The sequence below is a fragment of the Urocampus carinirostris genome, chromosome 17, assembly GCF_059441175.1.
Source record: "Urocampus carinirostris isolate Australia breed hairy pipefish chromosome 17, RoL_Ucar_1.0, whole genome shotgun sequence".
Lineage (NCBI taxonomy): Eukaryota > Metazoa > Chordata > Actinopteri > Syngnathiformes > Syngnathidae > Urocampus > Urocampus carinirostris.
Window position 1 is genome coordinate 25,092,137 of NC_142365.1, and position 20,167 is coordinate 25,112,303.

At 38.0% G+C, this 20,167-nt stretch overlaps 1 protein-coding gene across 1 annotated transcript in view; it reads left to right on the forward strand.

The window, feature by feature from the left end:
• ints2 (integrator complex subunit 2) overlaps positions 1-15,383 on the forward strand; it is a 31,447-nt gene extending 16,064 nt beyond the window's left edge. Inside the window, exons 19-25 of the mRNA XM_088321502.1 lie at positions 3,047-3,172; positions 4,681-4,882; positions 5,985-6,266; positions 8,173-8,280; positions 10,594-10,699; positions 12,153-12,329; positions 14,534-15,383. Coding sequence (XP_088177628.1) covers positions 3,047-3,172; positions 4,681-4,882; positions 5,985-6,266; positions 8,173-8,280; positions 10,594-10,699; positions 12,153-12,329; positions 14,534-14,709 — 1,177 coding nt within the window. The 3' untranslated portion in view covers positions 14,710-15,383. The remainder of the gene's footprint in view (positions 1-3,046; positions 3,173-4,680; positions 4,883-5,984; positions 6,267-8,172; positions 8,281-10,593; positions 10,700-12,152; positions 12,330-14,533) is intronic.
• The last annotated feature ends 4,784 nt before the right edge of the window (positions 15,384-20,167 follow it).

A 20,167-nucleotide genomic window follows, 5' to 3' on the forward strand; every position in this document is an offset into this window, starting at 1 on the left:
GCAAATTCTAATAATAAGATCTTAAAGGCACTGTTTGTACAAAAAATTAGATTTCTTACCGTTCTTTAAAAAAACATTTCAGCCATGTAAAAAACACTATCAAAAGCGTCTTAAACTCAATTTATTCAGTGCTGCCGGAGTTGGGCTCCATGTAAAATGGGGCGCATCCACCAGGTAAAAACATTCCGCTATTCTTAAATATCTTTTTTATGTTTACACAAAATAAGATCTAAATATTGTTTTTGCCATATTAAGAATTAATTTGATAAAAAAAAAAAAAATCTCTAATAAGTAACTATTAATAAAAGGCAACATAGGACTCGATAAACCGAAACTGTATGTCTCACTCTCTGTCTCCACTGACTTTTAAATACAGCCTTTAAAGTACAACACCTACGGTCACATTTTGTGTATTAATGTTTTTTTTGTCCCACAAGCACTGTGATCGTTGAGTGCATTTGCAAGTAAATTGTACTCAAGTCCGAGTGCTGCCTAACTAATGAGCGCAGAGGTAGCATCCATATCAAACTTGTGCGAGCCGCCACAAAACATCTAACTTGCATATTAAGGCAGGGCCTCAAACTATCGTCGCACGAGCCGCAAGTGAGAGACACCCTGTTTTATCACAGAAGCATACATGTTTTATCTTTAGTGAGTTCCATTAAGGCTTGTATTTTTGTAACATTTTGATATATTATTTTACCACAACATTTTTTAGAGATACATTATACAGTGGGACTTCGCGGTTCGACTTTCGCGGCTTCAGAGCACCAGGGCACGCCCTTCTCACTTATGGCAGCAGAGCGCGGGACCCCCGTAACTGTCGGTGTCGTGCGTATCGCACCTGAAAGTACCCGCGCCGCGGGTTAGGGGCTCGCTCGCGGGAGCGACCAAACGGCACCCGCGGTGCGCCGCAAGTTAAAACCCTGTCGTGAATTTGTCTCCGATCGTCCCGGGCGGAGGTAAAATCGCCCAGCTGTGCGACTCATAGCGGTGAATCACTCGGCTCGTGCGTCGATGAAGAACGCAGCAAGCTGCGACAACTAATGTGATTTGCAGCTGCGATTGGCTGGCAACCAGTTCAGGGTGTCCCCTGCCCACTGCCCGAGATGGTTGGGATGGGCTCCAGCCCCCTCCGCTACCCTAATAAGGATAAGCAGTGCAGATAATGAGATTATTTTTATTTTATTTTTTATTTTTTTGAAGGGGCGTTGCTACTTTGCAGATTTTCACTTTTAGCGGGTGTTTTTGGTCCCCTTTAACCGCGATAACTGAGGTCTTACTGTACACTTAAAGGTTGATCATTTGAAGATTATACCAACATGATCCATTTAAAAATCCAAGAAATACAATTGCACTCAATTTTGTAATGTGTCATAAACTTTCATGTACTGTGTGTATTTGACTGATAAGATAGATAGATAGATAGATAGATACTTTATTCATCCCCGAAGGGAAATTCACTTATGACATTACTGTAAGGATTAAAATTAACTGAAAGATTTGATTTGCAATAAACCACCTTGGAAAGATAAAAAAATCCTCCAAATACCAGTGTCTTTTCGGGACTGTGTTATTGCAAGGATAATGAGTGTTGTTTTCTGCTTAAACGGTTATCGGTCTCTCTGGAGTCAAGAGCAGTGTTAAATTGCTAAAGGACACTCTAAGTGGATTAAAAGAAGACCTGTGGAGCAACACTTGTTATACCCTTGACCCTGAGCAGCTCACTCAGAGAGGATTGTGCCAAACGATCAGAGGGAAAAAACAAGACAAATTCAAGTCAGGCCTCACCCAAAGCTAGAGAAAGAAGAGGGTCACTCCCCTGCAACTTTTGACTTGATGGGAGCACACTTGGAGAGCTCTTAGCGACATCCGATTTATTCCAATAGGCCTGCACAGGGAAACCATTGCAGCCTCCCAAAAGGAGTGGTCGGCAACCACTGTGCCTCGGACTGGTACCGTGGGCTGTTTGGTGCCGGACCTGGCTTATATCATATTTATTTGTGTGTAATGAAATCGTTTTATCTTGTAATTTTTTTTTTTAAAGAAACTGTTTAATTTTTTATCAATTTAAATAATTATTCATTTAAATACATAAATAATTTGTATATAAAAAAATATACAAACACAAAGTCCTTAGCCAGACAAAGAGACTTTGAGCTTTAAATATGTCACAAAAGTAAAGGAAGGAACGTTATCGCAGCAGTTATTTTTTCTCTTCAACAAAAGCTACAAATGATGCAATGCATGTTAATTCGGCGAAATATTCAAAATTTCCGAACAAAATTCTTTCTCTAGTTATCTAGTATCAGTATTGTCACACGCTAATGCCCGCCATTGCCGAGTTCATCTCTGAATAGCCTGATGACGCTTTACACCAAGAAAAAAATGGCGATCAGATGATAAAGGTACTGTATCTGAGCCCAATCAAGAGGCTTCTTTTGCTACTGGTATAACCAAGGAAACCAGTGCCATCTGTACCGGGCGCCTGGGTTTAATTTGGAAGGGGGAGGGGTCCCAACCCGGACGCGGCCAAGACTGGACAAGGGGAGCTCCCGCTTTTTTTATCTCCACACTATTTTTACTCACGATGTATAACATTGTATTGGAGCATGATGGGAAAAAGTTCAGCCAATCCAACGTTGTACAACTTTATGTCATGAGTAAAAATACTCTGATAATGAGATCAAATCTAATGCCTTCTATATCATCTAGATCCCGGATTTGGGATTCTTACTAATATTATTGGGCCAGGGCACGAGAATAATGTTCACACATTAAACCGGTATGTAATACTGAAAAGGTTTCCCACCCCTGGCTTAAAGTACACAATTGCTGCTTATTCATTGAAGAAAACCAATCTGTTACGGACTTGTTTTTTGTAGCTTAGGCGCCCACAGTAGTCTGGAGCTCAATATTTATGGATTATGCTATAAAACTATTCTGAAGCCGCAGAATAGTCAATTCAAGCTGTTATCTTTTCTAGTGGTGTTTTTACAATCAATAAATATTATGTGGCCCATAAATCCTAAACCTTGTGTTGCAGGTTGTGGGTGATGACGGTAAATGCTCTCCAACCGTCGGCAAAGCTGCTCCGGCAGCAGACATACAATCAGAACGACCTCATGGTTGACCCTCTCATCGTTTTACGTTGTGACAATAGGGTGTACAGGTAAAACGCCTAAATACTTGAAGCATACCTGCCTCAGATACAGTAATACCTCTACATACAAGCGTAATTTGTTCCAGGTTAATGCTCGAAGCTTGAATTGTTTGTGTAACGAGCACACTGTCCCGATGTGAAACACTTGAAAATTAATTGGTGAGACATCCCAGCGTTGCCTTTTACCCTCCATGTCCTGCCTTTTTTCTGAATTCATATTTACTAATATGAATATACCGCATTTAATTGCACTATACAGCGCACCTAAAAGCCCAAAATAAGCCAGAAATTTGAAAAAGTGCCTTATATTAGGGGTTGGCAATATATGGAATTTTAGTAACCTCCCGAAAAGATTAAATTGAACCCTAAAAAGCTATAAAAAACATCTGAATAAACACTAAGAACAGATTCAAATAGTAACTAAACATTAAAAATACAGGAGATAAATAAGATGAAAGTAAATAAAATGTGAGATTATTTTTTTATTTAATTATTTTATTAAAACAAGTGAGTTTAACAAGGAGGTTGCCTTAACGAAGGTCCATGGAGGTGCAGGACTATGGGGTGTCCAAGAGGAGTGACAGCGCACAACTTTTGATAGTATGTGAGCACTTACTGTACACTCAAAATTAAAGTTAGAGTAACTTTAAATAAACATGAACACACAATTTTTTTAATCTTTTTTTTTTCCCGTTTCACTTTTCATTCATCACTTTCTTTTGCCCCTTTTACCTGGACCCGCATCGCTATCACTTTCTACAGGTCTTAAAAAAATTTATTTAAGGAGATTTGTCTCTGCCTCCCCTTCAGAATGTTACAGAAATGTGCAAGTCAAGTGTCATTAAAAAGAGCTTTCGCAGGAATAGTTGCCACTTTTTATTTCTGGATGTTTTTGTTTTTAACGAATGCAGCAACATCCTCCCACTTTGCCAACACCTCTCTCATTTACTTTGTAGATGCCAGCTTCTCTGGTTTGTCCTCCTGTTTGCTGTTTTTTTTGTTTTTTTTGTTTTGTTTTTCAAGAGAAAAATTGCCTCCCTCCAAATTATTTCAGCGAAGCGCTGTGTAAATTCTTGCACTGCTTTGTGATCCGCACTTGCTGCTTCTAAATTGTACTCCTTGGTTTGGTCGGTCACACAAGCACTGTGCTTGTGTTTTTCCATTATTGCTCCGTTTCAATTGTCATCAGTCTCCTTTATTTCTGAGACACCTTACCGTTTCACTTTTCGGAACTTATGGTTAAGGTCACAAAAAAAGGAAATGCTGTGAAATTAAAGATTAAAAAGATGCACTCAAAACAAACTTGCTGGGAATACTGGTACTCCACAGGTATAACCAAGTACACAAAACAGGAATCTCTTGTCGGTAGCCTTTGGGACTGCTCGTAAACTGCATTTTCCTCGAGCAAGATTTTTGTTAAAAGAAACTTGTGAATCAAACTTTAAAGGTGCTCCTATAAAGAGGTACCATTGTATCCCCAAACGTTCATTTATTTGTGTTGTTTTATGTCTTTGTAGATGTCCCCCTTTGATGGACATTATCCTTCACATGCTAAACGGCTACCTGCTTGCATCGAAAGCATATCTGCACAGTCATTTGAAAGAGACTGCAGATTTTGACCGACAGAACCAGACAGTCTCCAATCTGGGTGTCCCTGGGCAGCCAGAAACACCTGAGGTCACCAGGGAGGAGCTCAAGAATGCACTCCTAGCTGCTCAGGTATTTCTTATACCAAAATAGGGGACATTTTTTATTGGTTGTAATCAGTGTTGAGCACGTTACTGGAAAAAAAAAGTGATTAACTACAGTTACTCGTTACTTCATTTAAAAAAGAAATTGCATTAACCCATTTGATAAAAGACAAAATAAACAACTTAATTGTGTTCAGCATAAATGAACAGTGTAACTTTGACAAAGAATTGGAGGAAACCAAGGTTAGATAGTTGCTTGTAGTACTACAAAAAATGCTAAAATTTTAACCACATAGTATAGTTTATTGAGCAAAAACATAAAAGTCAAGATATGGTCTGTTTTAGTTTACATTTAGGGGAATTAAAGGTGCTGTCCGTAACTTCAAAAATATTCTACTTACTGACTCCATGTTCTGGCTGAAATCATCATTATTGCAGCCTCTGTTAAGCTGGCTGCGTGCAAGTACGTGTCTTTCTTAGACGGGCTCGAATGAACTTTACTTTCACCATTTTTGTAATACAAGCATGAACGTGAAAGTTCGCAAACTAAAACCAGACTTCCTCAGTTCATGGCCAAGATGTCTTTTATTGCGAAAATAATTTTACAAAAAAAGAAGAATATTTGCACACTTACTGTAAATTCTTTGCTTATATTTGCTCATTGATAGAGTTGGTTTTTGTTCCTGTAAAAGCCACGTCGCCTCCACATGCCTACCATTCGCTACTGGCGACACACAACGAAATATGCACATATGAACTGATCTCCTGATTTCAGTATTTTATGTATCTTACATTTGTGCCTCCGTAACTGTTTTTAGTTGTATTCTGTAGGTACATATAAACACGTCCCACCCTTCTTAAGTGTTGTTCAGTGTTGTCTTGCTGGTGGTTAATAAACAAAGGAAAATCTATAAGTGAATATAAGGCATTCCAAACCCCAATCTGCTTTTCAAAAGTAGCGGGAAACGCACCATGTTGTAATGTTAGTTTACTTACAAAATTTTATTACCGTGTTACAGGACTTGTTACCCCAAAAAGTAATTTTGATTCAGGAACGTGTTACAGAGTAATGCATTACTCCAAACACTGGTTGTGATACACACATTTCTTGATCGTCCCGTTCGTTCTAGGATAGCGCAGCAGTACAGATTCTTCTGGAGGTGTGTATGCCAACTTCAGAAGAACAAGAGATGGGATGTAGTCCAGAGAGCCTCCTGAAGCGTATCAGGGGTCCCGTGCAAGTTAAAACGGAACAAAGAATCCCGCCATCGAGAGACGAGGAGGCAGTCAGGCATACTGAGCCGGACGGGGGCCTGCTTAGCAATTTGCGGGAGGTGCAGTGCCTCATCTGTTGTCTCCTGCATCAGATGTTCATTGCCGACCCCAATATTGCCAAACTAGTGCACTTTCAGGTAAGACCATCAGCAGTGTTTCCCATATGTAGAAACGGTTTTATTAATCCCGCCAGGTTTTAATAAACTTGAATTATTGAAAAATATAATAACATTTTAAACATATATATATATTGTATATATATATATATATATAAATATATATGTGTGTTTTTAGATTTCTCATTATATAAACAATCACAAACGCCATGGTGTGCATTTGTGCTCTGCATCTTTGTCAATCAGTAGGAATCTTGGTCAGTCAGCGCCTCCCCTGTGCTAAAGCATACAATGTGATTAGAGAGCTACGTAAAATGTGACATTGACAAGCATTGTATTTTCCCTCTGTTGAAAGTTTTTCAAATTTCTGCAACCACAAAAAATGTTTAGTGCTAAGTGTTCTGCGCAGAAAATCTTCCAAACGCCTTGTCGCACTTTCTGCATTTTCATCAGAGCATAAAAATGCAGGGCTGCCATTGCAAGCAATTCGAAAAAAATCGCTCACGGGAGGCATAATTAGCTCATAAATTGCGCGTTACAGTAACCTCCCTTATTTGGTCCAGCCTATCAAAAGGTTTTTGTTTTTTTCGCAGTGTTGAGTTTGGAAAAAGTGGTGAGTTTGTTCACTCAAATATCAAAATGAAGCAGTTAACACATTCGATGCTCAACATAATGATCTTTATCCCCCATCCATCCATGCATTATCTGCACCGCCTATCCTCAGTAGGGTCACGGGGTCTTTATCCCCCATTGTTTCTAAATAAATGTGTTGTGTTAAGAAAAGATCCATTGTTATTTGGGAGTAAAGTATGTAGGGTAGGTTACTAATATTGGCTGAATAATAAAGCATAATACTAAAAAACACAGCTAAAAAATATGACATTCTTTCATTAATCCGGGCCACTTTGGAACATAATGTCTGGATTTGGCCTCAGAGCCAAACTAAGTTTGACATCCCCTGTTTAGGTAAATCTTATGTACGTAAAATAAATACAAATTTCTTGACTTACGAGTATGTTTACGTGATGGTTAATGTATTTTGCTTATTATTTTGTATTAATGTAGGAGGAGAGGTTAAATAATGCGCAGTGTCTGTTAAAATAATTTCTTATTGTGCTGTTTTTGTTTTATTTGCGCTGAAAGATTGCCATCATCTGTAACTATTAACAGGTTTTGTATGGGTGCTTGAAATCCTTTAAAATGCTTGAATTTTGTGTTGTGTTTTCAGGGTCAGTTTAATGCTTGAATTTTGGGTAACGTGTTTGAAAATGCTTGAAATTGTTACCCTTGCCATTTTTCTTGGCAGTCTGACTTGATAGACCACGCAATAAGTAATTATATAAAAAAAAAATTCAAAGGTGTGTGAAAATGACGCTGACACACCTTCTCAGCTGGTTTGTCATTGTGCCTTTTCTGTGTTTGTAGACAAGTGTGACATATTGAAGCTGTGTGCGCAGTGTTGAATTAGATTGGCAGAATTCATCTCAGTTTGTAGCAGCCCAACACATAAATATTGTAGATCATAGATAGGAACAGCTCTAAATAGCACTAAGAATGTCCTAGCAGCAAGATATCAACTTCCTTTTATTCATCAAAGTCAACCAAAAAATTTCTTCCTTTGCAGGTACTGTTTTCTTTTTTTTTAATTGGCTTGAAAAGTGATTGAATTTGGCCATGAAAAAAATGATAAAGAAAACAAAATTTTGACCACAATACTCATCCTGCTTTCATGCAGCATTAGCAGTCATTGGCTGCTGCTTTCCCACAAGCAGCAGATGGTCACACGCTGGATATTATTGAGACTTTCCTCTCCAATTCCACAGTGCAATAGCTGGCACTGGCGATACCAATCAATTTCAAGTCCTTTTGAATGATGCCAAGCTTGATAGCATTCTTGTTTTTATTTTCCATTTGTGCTCTCCTCCAGGGTTATCCTCAACCTTTGCTACCTTTGACAGTGTCAGGCATCCCTTCTATGCATATCTGTCTGGACTTCATCCCAGAACTCCTGGCCCAGCCCCAACTCGAAAAGCAGGTGAGACATCCCAGCGTTGCCTTTTACCCTCCATGTCCTGCCTTTTTAAAAAATTCATATATACTAAAATTAATATACCATATTTAATTGCACTATACAGCACACCTAAAAGCCCAAAATAAGTCAGAAATTTGAAACAGTGCCTTATATTAGGGGTTGGCAATATATGGAATTTTAGTATCACTGCAAGTAAATACAGGGTAGTATCTATCAATACTGATCAGATACTGATAATTTTTGCTTGGAAATGTTATAATTGTTGAATGATCAACCCCCCCACACCTATTTAGTTACTTTATAATTGTGATAAATGCAGCCCAAATATTTGAATTCAAATTTTAAGAGTATGGAGAACACGTGTAATTATTTCTATTACAACCGTTTCAGAACAAAAGTCAAGAGAGACAAACCAAAAAAGGCAGCAACGTGACAAAAATCCAAATACATTCTAACAATGTCATTAAAAGAACTAATATTTTCAAGTGCACGCTATTTTGAAAAAAAGTGAAGAAAGCCAATAAAGCTTTTGTTCAGAACAGTAACATCTTTACATTTTTTGGTTATAGCTCGTATCTCTCTGTAGGGTCAACCTTTTCATGTGTTTATGTGAATTTGCTTCAGTAGTGGACGACTTGACCACAAAAATTACTGCTGGCTTTGTCCTTTTCTGTAGTTAAAAACAAAAAAGTCCACACAGCGCTGCCATTCCCGTTTTCCTCTTCCATTTTTAGCTTCTGGTAAAGGTGGGTGCATAAATTTGGCCCTCACTACTACATAGCAGACAGGAAGCAGCAGCAGGCCAGGTAGGGAGAGGTGCTAATATTGTCACACCCTCAGTCATGTATTTAGAGAGTAGCTGAGAGCACTAGGTGAGAGAGAAGGGCTGTGCTATCTACATGGAGAAATGGCACCTTGAGAAAATTTGGGGATGAGCAAAATCAATCCAAGACAATAGTATCGATCTGATCCAAGTACTTGCTTTGTATTGATAATATCGATGTTTGGATCAATCCGCCCGCCCTACCTTATACACATCAGAAAAAGCGGGGGATCAAATTGAAATGCATTGTTACAATTAAACAATGCTGCATACGATAACTGTTCTTCCTTTGAGAAATATATAGTGTGACCTCTTGTCGTTAACATGTACAAACATGCTTGTTACATTTCAAAAAGAAATCCTTGATAACCAAAATACAACAATATCTTTTTTTGTCTTCATCCAAATTTCAGGGCTGCCAATTATTTGAGAACTTATCATCCAATAGTTTTCTTTTTAATTGTGTATGTTTAAACAAAGAAGATAGAAACAATGTTTGGTTTACAATCCTTTGTGACAGTGTCGAGGTAACTGATCTGCCTTTAAGAAACATATAGAGAAGCTTCTTTTGGTAAATTGTTTGTTGCCAAAGAAAAGGAAAACACAAAACTTCGAAGGCAGCACAGATGCAGACGCTGCGAATCCTTTTTTTGTTGCACGTCGTTCACTAGCTGGTAAAAAAGGGCGGATACTTCAGAGTAAGAAAAGCACAGTAACCATTTTTATTTGAATGAATTAATTTTAGTGGTGAACAGGGTTCCTACAGGTGCTTGGAATCCTTGAAAATGGTTGAATAATAATGTTGTATTTTCAAATTTTGAAAAGTGCTTGAATTTAAGGTGAAATGCTTGTAAATGCTTAAAATTGTTGACAGGTTTCCTAGGTTAGGTGTTGGGCAAGGTTTATGAGCTAGGGTTTGGGCTTCAAACAAGGTTTTTAAACTTATGTTATGGTTCCAAAATAGGATTCGGGCTAGGGTTAGGAACTAAGGTTTAGGCTCCTTGTTAGGGTATTAAACAGAATTTAGGGTACTGAATTAGAGTTTGGGCTAGAGTTGGGTGTAGGTTTAGGGTTAGGAACTAGGGGTTGAGCTCCATAGTAGGGTTCTAAATTAAATGTAAGGTTCCGAAATAAGTTTAGAGCTAGGGTTAGGGTAGGGCTAGAGTTTAAAACTCAAGTTTAGGCCCCCGTTCTTAATTGGCACAGGAATACTTTCAATGGTACGAGAAGAATTGTTAAATTGGCTTTGGAAATTCTTAAAAAGTGCTAGAATTCGAAAAAAGTGTACGAACCCTGGGTGAAACCAGATGTCCCAAATGTAATTTGTTCTATGAAATACATTATTTTGATTTTACTTATTTTTAATGCAACCCTAGCTTGGTGTAGATTTATATTCTTTAGTGTCTTGTATATGAAAAATAGATCATAAAATCATTTTTTTCCTGTAATTAGAATTAGGAATTTAATCATTTGTGAATGTTATCCTTTGACAGATTTTTGCCATCCAGCTGTTGTCATACCTGTGTATCCAGTACGCGCTGCCCAAGTCACTCAGTGTGGCACGGTTGGCTGTCAGCGTCATGGGTACACTTCTTACAGGTCAGAATTTTTATTTTTTCTCAGCATGTCACACACGATCCCATTCTTTGTTTAATTTTTGCCCACATATGATGCGGTCTCTTCATTTTGTGCGTTTTGCTGCCACCTTCTGGCCTTTGTCTGTTAGTGCGACATTGCAACCTGCCCTCAGGGGTTGCATGCGTCTAGAACAGTGTTTCCCAAGCTTTTTTGAGCCAAGGCACACCTTTTTTCGTTAAAGAACGCCAAAGCTCACCGTCCGTCAACATTTTGGAAAAAGGAATTCCTGGCACTACTTTCATGTTGTTCTTTCAAGCTTAAATGAGCATGTTGTCCAAAATTACAGTATTACGTTTTTCTATATCATTCCGTGGCTCAGAGGGTAATACAAGTTATTCATTGTGGTTAATCATTTCTCTTTAGATCAGGATTTTACTATATTTTTTAACTGTTTTTAAAAGGTTAGGGTTAATTTTTTAATCTATTTTCTTCTAGAAAAATGACAACAAATCTCAACTCAAAAAAACGTATCTGCCAAGGTAACAACAAAAATGATTTACTACACAACTTTACTAAGAACCATACACGACCGATATATTGAACTTGAACCGGGTGAAATTGCACTTAAAAAGTGACAACTGAGAAATCTTCCATTGAACAAAGTTATGGAAATAAGGGCAAGTGTAAATATGTAAACTGTACAATATAAAACTTTGAACAGTACAAAAATAAATGAATTCAAGAGATTTTATGCAATAAAATACATCTGCATATAAAACACTTATTTTGCTTAGTTTTTTTAGAATTAAGTCTAAAATAAAACCGCATAATCGGGATATTGTACTAGAAACTAGAAACTGTTAACATAATTGAAAAATTTACCATCACACAATTTGTTTTTAGTAAGATGAGAACATGATCAACTTTATTTCATTTTGCAGCACAATCTTACACAGATCCATCAAAGAGTTATTAAATCTATTTTCTTTACTATATTGTTTGTTGTTTTTTTAGAGAAAAGCAGAGGAAACAATATTTAAGATGAGCAAACATTTTCTGCTAGTGGGATTTTTTAAATTTTTACAAACTTTTTTTCTTTTTTTTGTCTTATGAAAAAATAATGTGCAATAGTTTTTACTATATTTGAGTGATTTGATTTTGTTTGATAAAACTTTTGCACTGCAAAAAATAAGTTGTTTTATTTCAATATAAATATATTTCCTTTTGCAACTTCATGAGCTTGTAACTGGTTCAAAAGTCTGCTGCCACCTACTGCTATGGATGAATGTTAGTTACTTAGCTGATCACTGTAAGAAGGCAAAGATCATGAACAACGCGTGCTTGTTCTGCAAAGATAAAATTGGGCATTTTCCTTAGCCACACGTGACGAGGTATCACAGCCCACTAGGGGGGGCTGTTGCGTACAACGGTTGAAGAACACTTGTCTAAAATATACGTTTGTGGTGTGTTTTAGTGTTGACTCGCGCCAAGCGCTTTGCCTTTTTCATGCCCACACTGCCGTGCCTGGTGGCCTTCTGTCAGGCCTTTCCTCCCCTCTATGAGGACGTGACAGCCCTGCTAGTACAAGTTGGGCAGGTTTGCGCCTCGGATGTGGCCACCAAAGCCAGGGACATCGACCCTCTCGTTGCCCGTGAGTACAAATGCATATCTGTTACCCAGGGTTCGTACGGGTGTTTTAAATCCTTGGATGTGTTTCTACTTGTGTGTGTGTACGCCTGTGTGCTCAAACATTGTTCAGGATTCGTACAGGTGCTTGAAGTCCTCGAAAATTTTATAATTTTATGTTGGGTTTTTGTGTTTAGGAAAATTTTTGGGTGAAGTGCTTGAAAATGATGCCATTGCCATGTTTCTTGGCAGTCTGACTCTATAGACCACACAATAAATGACGATCGTTTTTTATAAAAATTTTGTGAAAATGGTGCCACACGCCTGCTCTGGTTGGCTTGTCATCATGGCATTGTCATGTAAGGGTCACCGCCCCCTACTGGTTGCACCCAAGAGCCAGCTCCTTAGGATTTTTGTTTTTGGAATAATAATAAAATATTACACGCCAAACTGTTTAGTAATTACATATGTCTGAAAAATACATGAAATACAAAATTAAAATATTCAGAGTTTTACAAAAAAATTGTAAAATACAAACAATTTCAGCTTTCTAAATGCTTAACAGATTTATAGTTGGAAAACAACATAAAATCCATTAAAATGCAAAACAATAACATAAAAAGTAAAAATGAACTCTTCGGTTCTATAAATAAATGATCAAATGCAAATAAAGTTAACTATTAACTTGGTTGTGTATGGCTTGTATTGGGCGTTTTATTTTTTGGCAGAGGTCTTTTTTGGGTCGTTTTATTTGGTTGTTTTTTGTCCCTTTTTGTTTGTTCATTTGTCATGTTTTTGTTGGTTGGTTAGGTCATGTTTGTCCTTTTTTTTTTTTTTTTTTTGGGTGTTTTTGTTGGAGGGTTTCTGTCATTTTTACCCCATTTTTTGGTCGTGTTTTTGTGTCGTTTCTTTTTCTGTTTTTGATCGTTTTGGCCTTTTCTGTCTTATTTTTTGGCCATGCTTTGCTTTTTTTGGGGTCATTTTGTAGTCTGTTTTTTATCCTTTTTTTTTGGCCGCTTCTTTTGGTCAGGTTTTTGTCATTTTTTGTTTTTGGGGGAGTTGTTTTTTGGTCCTTATATTTGTCATTTTCGAGTTGTGTTTTTGGAAGTGTTTTCTTGTCTTTTTTTATCCAAGGTATTGTAGTGAATAGGGGTGGTAAATAAATTTTATTCTAACCAACAATTTATTTTACCAATTGAATTTAAGGGGCAAATTTATTCTTTTCAAAACTTGTCTCGCCTTTTTGGAGCACCGCATGCGTTTTCATATCATTATGTGAGGAAAACGGATGAAAAACATTTTTTAGTTATTCTGAAGGGTGGCTACACACACTTTACGTGAATTATTTTTACCATTTTCATAGTTCAATATAATGTACTTCAATCAAGACACCCACACTTGGATTTATGGACTTTTCTTTGACTAATAATCTACTGAAAAAACTTGAATAGAACACAAAACAATAAGAAGAAGAAAAAAAAAAAAATAGAAGTTGAGAACTGGCACCATTTGGATAGACAACAAAGTTGGCTTGATTATTACGTTATTGTTATTTGATAGAATTCCCCCTATTACGTCATACCAATTCCTAGCAACATAGAGATGTTCTGTGTTGATGAAGATGACGGCCCAGTCTTCATGTCCTCGCCTGTAGAGCGATGAGGAGTCCTGGTAGGCCTTGGTACTAGGACCACAGAAAGCAGGGTGTTGAGGCAGAGGGCTTCTTGAGGCTATCATTCCCTCCCCAACCTCACATTTCACCAGTATCAGTCAGAAAATATCTATTTGATTAACTTCAAACAATGTCAAAACATGTGAGGTGAATACTGTGCTTGATCATTTTCTGACTTTGCAAACCAAGATTCTGACCAAACGTTGAATACTCTATAGTATCCGAGTAAAAAATAACCCCCCTGTTTAGTATTATGATTAATCTTGGCAAAAACATGAACTAATTTCTCTAGGAGGGCATCATAAATGTTTCCAAACCTCACAGGGATGTTTTGTATTTAGAACACATGCGTTGTGGAAACATAGAAGCTGGCAATTTTCCTCGGCGCCCCTATAGAAAGAAAGGAAAGCCGCACCATATTGAAAATCGCTGTGTTTAATATGTAGCAAAAAAGTTGTGGCTTGTAGTCAGGAATTTACGGTAAATCTATTTTACCATCCCATACTCACTTTTTTTTCCATAACTACCCAATTGTATGTTCTCTTCCCTGTGTTTAGGTTTGCAGTATCTAAAGGAAAAGCCTCAGGAAACCTCCGTAGATGGGTCCAGCAAACTGTTGCGACCCCAAAGGACAGCGGAAGAACTGGGAGGAGCCGATCCAGATGTCCAGATCTGCTACTGTGTGGAAGCCACGTTCATGGACATTATCAGCTCCACCCTCCACGGGCTATAGAACGGACAAAGACAATACAATGAGCAGCTCAATAATGTTTATGGTAACAAACTATAATTATGCGAATTAATTTCCGCTCAGGAACCAAGAGTTTATCACTTGCTAGAGTCAAACCAGAAGCCATGGCATTTATTTGGCTGAAAAGCAAGCCCCATCATATTTTTCTGCCGTTACAACACCGTCACTTTTACTGACGGTCAAAAGCGGTGCGTTATTTTGATAAAGCGGTTTTCCGCTCTTTTCAGAGTTGTTTACAGCATGTCTTTTTGGATCATTCAAAATAGCAACTAGCATATAGTTGGATAGCGATTACAAATGTAGTATTTACTAATGCACCAAAAGAAAAGGCAAATGAGGACTGGTTCACGAAAAATGTGAGCCCCATCTGTTTGACATCATCCGACTCATGTTGTCAGTGAACGAAACGACCCGGCTTCCCACCAATCAACAGCCGGTTCCCCCTGGACGCCTTTTTTCTCTTTTGATTGGTCAACATATATATTGGAGGGGATTCTGTGTGGTTTACTTTAAATTTGTTGAGGATACAAATGTTCAAATTGTTTAGTATTTTATCTGTTTTGTGTGGATTTATAAATATTTTAATTATATTTCCTGTCTTTTTCAGTGTTAATGTGTTTGTATAAAAATGTAAAATAGATTCTTTTTATCGCTTGTTTTCCTGTTGTTATTGTATTTTTCCTTTTTTTTTCCCCTAGTTGGGTTTTTTTTTTTTTTTTTTCTTCCTCCAACATTTAGTAATGCAACATAATGATTGGTAATGTAGGGATTAAAGTAACAAAAAAAACCCAAAGAGCCCTTGAGGACCTGAAAGAGACAGCTCTTCTGGTAAACACTGGCAAATTTTAAATTCATTGACATACATCTTTTTAAAGTAACATAAATTGTTACTTCCCCTGGTAACTAGTTACTTTTACCATAGACAAATTTAGTTACTATCAGTTATTTTGCAGGATCACTGGATTCTCAAATCCAACAGGACTACATCCACTTATGACTGAGGGCGGGCCCTGCCAAAACAGTAACGGAATGAAGAATCCTTCCGAAAAACAGACGTCTACTCGAGCTTCTGCGCTATCTGTGTTAATGAGGTGCCGTTGCAATCGAGATCTCGTCATTAACATTGTGATTCAAGAAGCAATTATGGATTGTGATTATCCTTCACACTTACTGAGCGTGTTAGTGTGGCTCGTTTGTCATTGCTTGTTGGCCTTGGGGGATGTCTTCAAAGTTTCGCAGCTCATGACAACGGCGTTTGTGTGGGTGCTTGAAATCCTTGAAAACTGCTTGGTGAACAGTGCAAGGCAGCATTTTTTTCCCCTGGGTTGTAAAATGCTTGAAACTGTTGCCATGTTTTTCGGCAGTCTGACTCGATAGACCGCGAATTAGATGGAGAAAAAAATGAAGTGTGTCGGCTTGAAAATGAAAGACGAAACAGGACGAGTTCATTTGAGCACTAGCTTCGTGTATGAGCTGATTGAGGCTGCAATGATGACACACGGTGGCAGAGAGTAACAAAGATCCTAATTTGGTACAGCTCCTTTAGAGTTTAGAACAATTGTCTTTCCTTGGCTTACATCCACCTTTAATACATCGATAGTGTTTGTGGTACAGACGCTGCCCTACTCACAAACGAGATAGATTCCGGACGATCGTAAATTCAATTTGGTCGTAAGTTTCTTCAGTCCTATATTTTGTATGTTAAAGGCTTGTATAAGTCATCTGTATTGTATTGTACTAAAAAATAAACCTTTCATAAAATAAATGCTCTATAAACATAAATAAAGTTAAGTGTAACTTACTTTTGGAAGATGGCCTTCAAGAGGTCCTCCTCCGTGGTAAAAACTGGCCGAAAAAAAGCGTTTTAACCATTTTCTCAACCGCATCAAGCTTTCTTATTCCACTTTAATTTCGAAAGAAACGGCTCGCCTCTTTAGACTTTGCACCGACCATATTAAATGGATACACAAGATATTAAACAATAAAAATGTTTATAGCGCGCTGGAGATACAGTACACGTCGTATGTTTACACATGAGCTAGGAAATAGAAGCCGGATTTGTTCTTCGGGGCAGATGCTGGGTGACCTCTCACAGCTCCATGCGGCGGAAAGAAGCATTACAGTACTGTCCTGTTCTCGGACAAGGATGCGCACAATACAAAATCTAACGTACAGCATTGTCCGGATATTTTTCAACATCCTGAAAAAAATGTTCGTATGTACCGCTTTATGTAAGTCGAATGGTCGTAAGTAGGGGAGCGGCTGTATTAATACTAAGAACAATTACTGATTGTTATCGACGATATAATAATAATAATAATAATAATTTCCTTGTATTGTCATTCTGTGTAACAATGTACACAGAACGAAATGTCGATTGCACCTGACCCGTTGTAGCGAGCCGATATTGTATTTACATTTTGAAGGGTATCGTAGATATTCAAAAATTAGCTTTGGAAAGTCCTTAAAAGTGCTTAAATTTAGCCATTTGAAAAGTGTATGAACCCTGTGAGCAGTGTTGGGCACGTTATGGGAAAACAGTTATTAGTTACAGTTACCACTTCATTAAAATTCAGTTACCTCACAGATTACTGACAACAAAAGGTTGCTCGTTACTCTGAAAGAAACTTAACTACCTACAAATGACCATTTCGACCACTACCCACTAAAATTGCTTTAAATAGCTATATAAGAAAATGAATGGAAGAAAAGGTGTACACCAACCTATGGAAACAGTGAAACCTTCATAATTCCTTGGTTTATGCAATCTTGAGAGTTTACAAACACTTAATCAAGAAACTGATTGATTTTGTCTAGGCTTCAAACCACTCAAAGATTTCCTTCTCCATTTCTGGGTACTGTCCGATGTTTTCCTTTTTCTCCAGGCGTGGTGTAATGTAAAAATTCAGCACACTTTTACCATCAATTGTGTGCTATAAGTTAGTTGTGCCTGTAATTGTAATCCAAGCAAATTATGGATATGAATTATGCATTTTATTTTTATTATTGGATATTTTATATTTTTAGATCTCATTGTCACAAAAATATTTTGAGAGCAGTACATTTTTCCTTGAACTTTTCTTCAAAATTGGTATGGGTGCTTGAAATCCTTGAAAATGCTTGAATTTCAATGTTGGGTTTTCAAGGTTTGAAAAGTACTAAACTTTTAGATAAAGTGCTTGTAAATGCTTAAAATTGTTGCCATGTCTCTTAGGTTGGGTGTTCAAATAAGGGTTTTTAAATTATTTTATGGTTCCAAAAAAAGGATTGGGGCTAGAGTTTGACACTAAGGTTTAGAATGCTTTTTTGGGTATTAAACTTAATTGAGTTAGCTAGAGTTAGGTGGAGGGTTAGGAACTAGGGTTTGATCTCCATCTTAGGGTTCTAAACTGAATGTAGGTGATGCATGTTCTTCTCCTGGTTCCCCCAGGCACTCCAGTTTTCTCCCACATTCCAGAAACATGCATGTCAGGTAAATTGGCCCTTGCTGTGAATGAGCGAGTGAGTTGTCTGTCTCGATGTGCCCTGCGACTGGCTGGCAACCAGTTCAAGGTGTCCCCTGTCCACTGCCCACTGCCTGCACATAGTTGGGATGGTCTCTAACACCTCCGCGGCCATACTGGGTAAAAGCGGTGCAAATACTGGATGGATGACTCGGCAGTTTTCCCACAAAGACATTCTACTCTCTTAGGCCAGAGTAAATTTGGGCAGGATCGCAATCAGGTACTTTAGAGGTGAATAACCCTGCCAAAAAGGGAAAAATATATTTGTGCCTCAATATGGGTGATGCTATTGCGGCACACAGCCAATCCAGTTCAAATTACCATTCTCCTATTTCAAGATCAGTAAAATCCTTCATCTCCCCTAATGGAGTGAAACATGGTCAGTAGCGGTCTAAAGTGCCTCAAGAACCGAAGACCGTATACAAGCTAATGGCTCGTTGCAGCATCAGACGACTAAGCTAATGTAGCCTCGCCGAGGGTTCCCTGAGGAAACGTCACCATGGTCACACTCGAACACTTCATGTGGGGATTTGAAAATGGAGATGTAAAGCTTGCGGAGAAATGCGCCATATGTTAACACGGCAAAGAACATGTGGAAATGATGTTGAGCTAGCGTCTTGGGGCTCGCCTCGGAGCTATGCAGGTTTTTTGTCGCCGTCCCCAGCGTTGTGACAGCTTTACCCCGTGTCTTCCCCGACCCGGGGGAACAAAGTGCTGCCTTGCACTGTTCGCGAAGGATAATGCGACAGTTAGCCTCAAACTTTATTGCTCTACAAAGACACGTACTTAAGTGTCACGTATAGCCCACAGGACATTAGTTCCTTCATCCAGATGGGCGTTGTTTCATAACGCATAATCTTCAATACCTCTGCTCTCAAAGTTTATGCGCGTGCTTGAAGTCCTTAAAAATGTTTGATTTTTCATGTATTTTCAAGGTTTGATAAGTGCTTGAATTTTTGCTGAAGCGCTTGTAAATGCTTGAAATTGTTGCCATGTTTCTTAAGTTAGGTGTTGGGCTAAGAACTAGGGCATCAAATAAGGCTTTTAAACTTATACTGTCTGGCTGGATTTCATTTCACTTAAAACCGCAGTGTGTAATATTTGACCACTGGAGGGCACTGCTGTCTAATGCAGACAAATCATTTTATTTATTTCTTTGACTGAATGAGTTTTTTTGTACCACTAGGAGGCACTAGATATTTGATATTGTCCCTCTAAAGTGATTTAGGATCATTCAACACTGCATGGCAGTGTCACTTCCCACTTGTAAACATCACATAGCACTTTGTAGTTAGCAGAAACACTATTACTACGCTGTGCCCAGTTTTTACTCATTTATTTCTAAAAGAATAAAAAGAGGACCAATATATGTTAATGACAACCAAGTAAATGTAAAATGTAAATGGTCTGCATTTATATATCACTGTTCAAGTCAATGAAGACCTCCCAAAGCGCTTTACAATGTGCTTCACACTTACAAGAAGAAAGTTGGTAAAATAGTTGTTCAACATAACCACTGTGTAACATACTCCCCCTGTAATTCACCGGAGCTTCCACAAACACTGCCGCTATGGCGCAAGTGACACCGATCGAGCGAATGAGAAATCAAATGGACTGAACCATTTCAAGGAAGTGGAGTATTTCCAAAGGTGCATTATTAACATTTTTTTGGTTTTACTTTTTTATTAATACCTAGCGTTTTTAACATCTTTAACCCCGACCTTCATTACAAGAATACTTAAAAATGCTTTAAATTTGAGATATTTGGTTTACTTTTGAGGGAGCACCGCCAAAAACGGATTGGTTATGCCCATACTTGCACACTTTGCTGAATTGGCGCGAGCCTCTCTCCTGTGTGTGTATTGGGCGAGCGCACTTGCGGGGCACTCTAAAAATGATTATTTTTGTATTTTTAATTCTTGTTAAAATTTCAATAT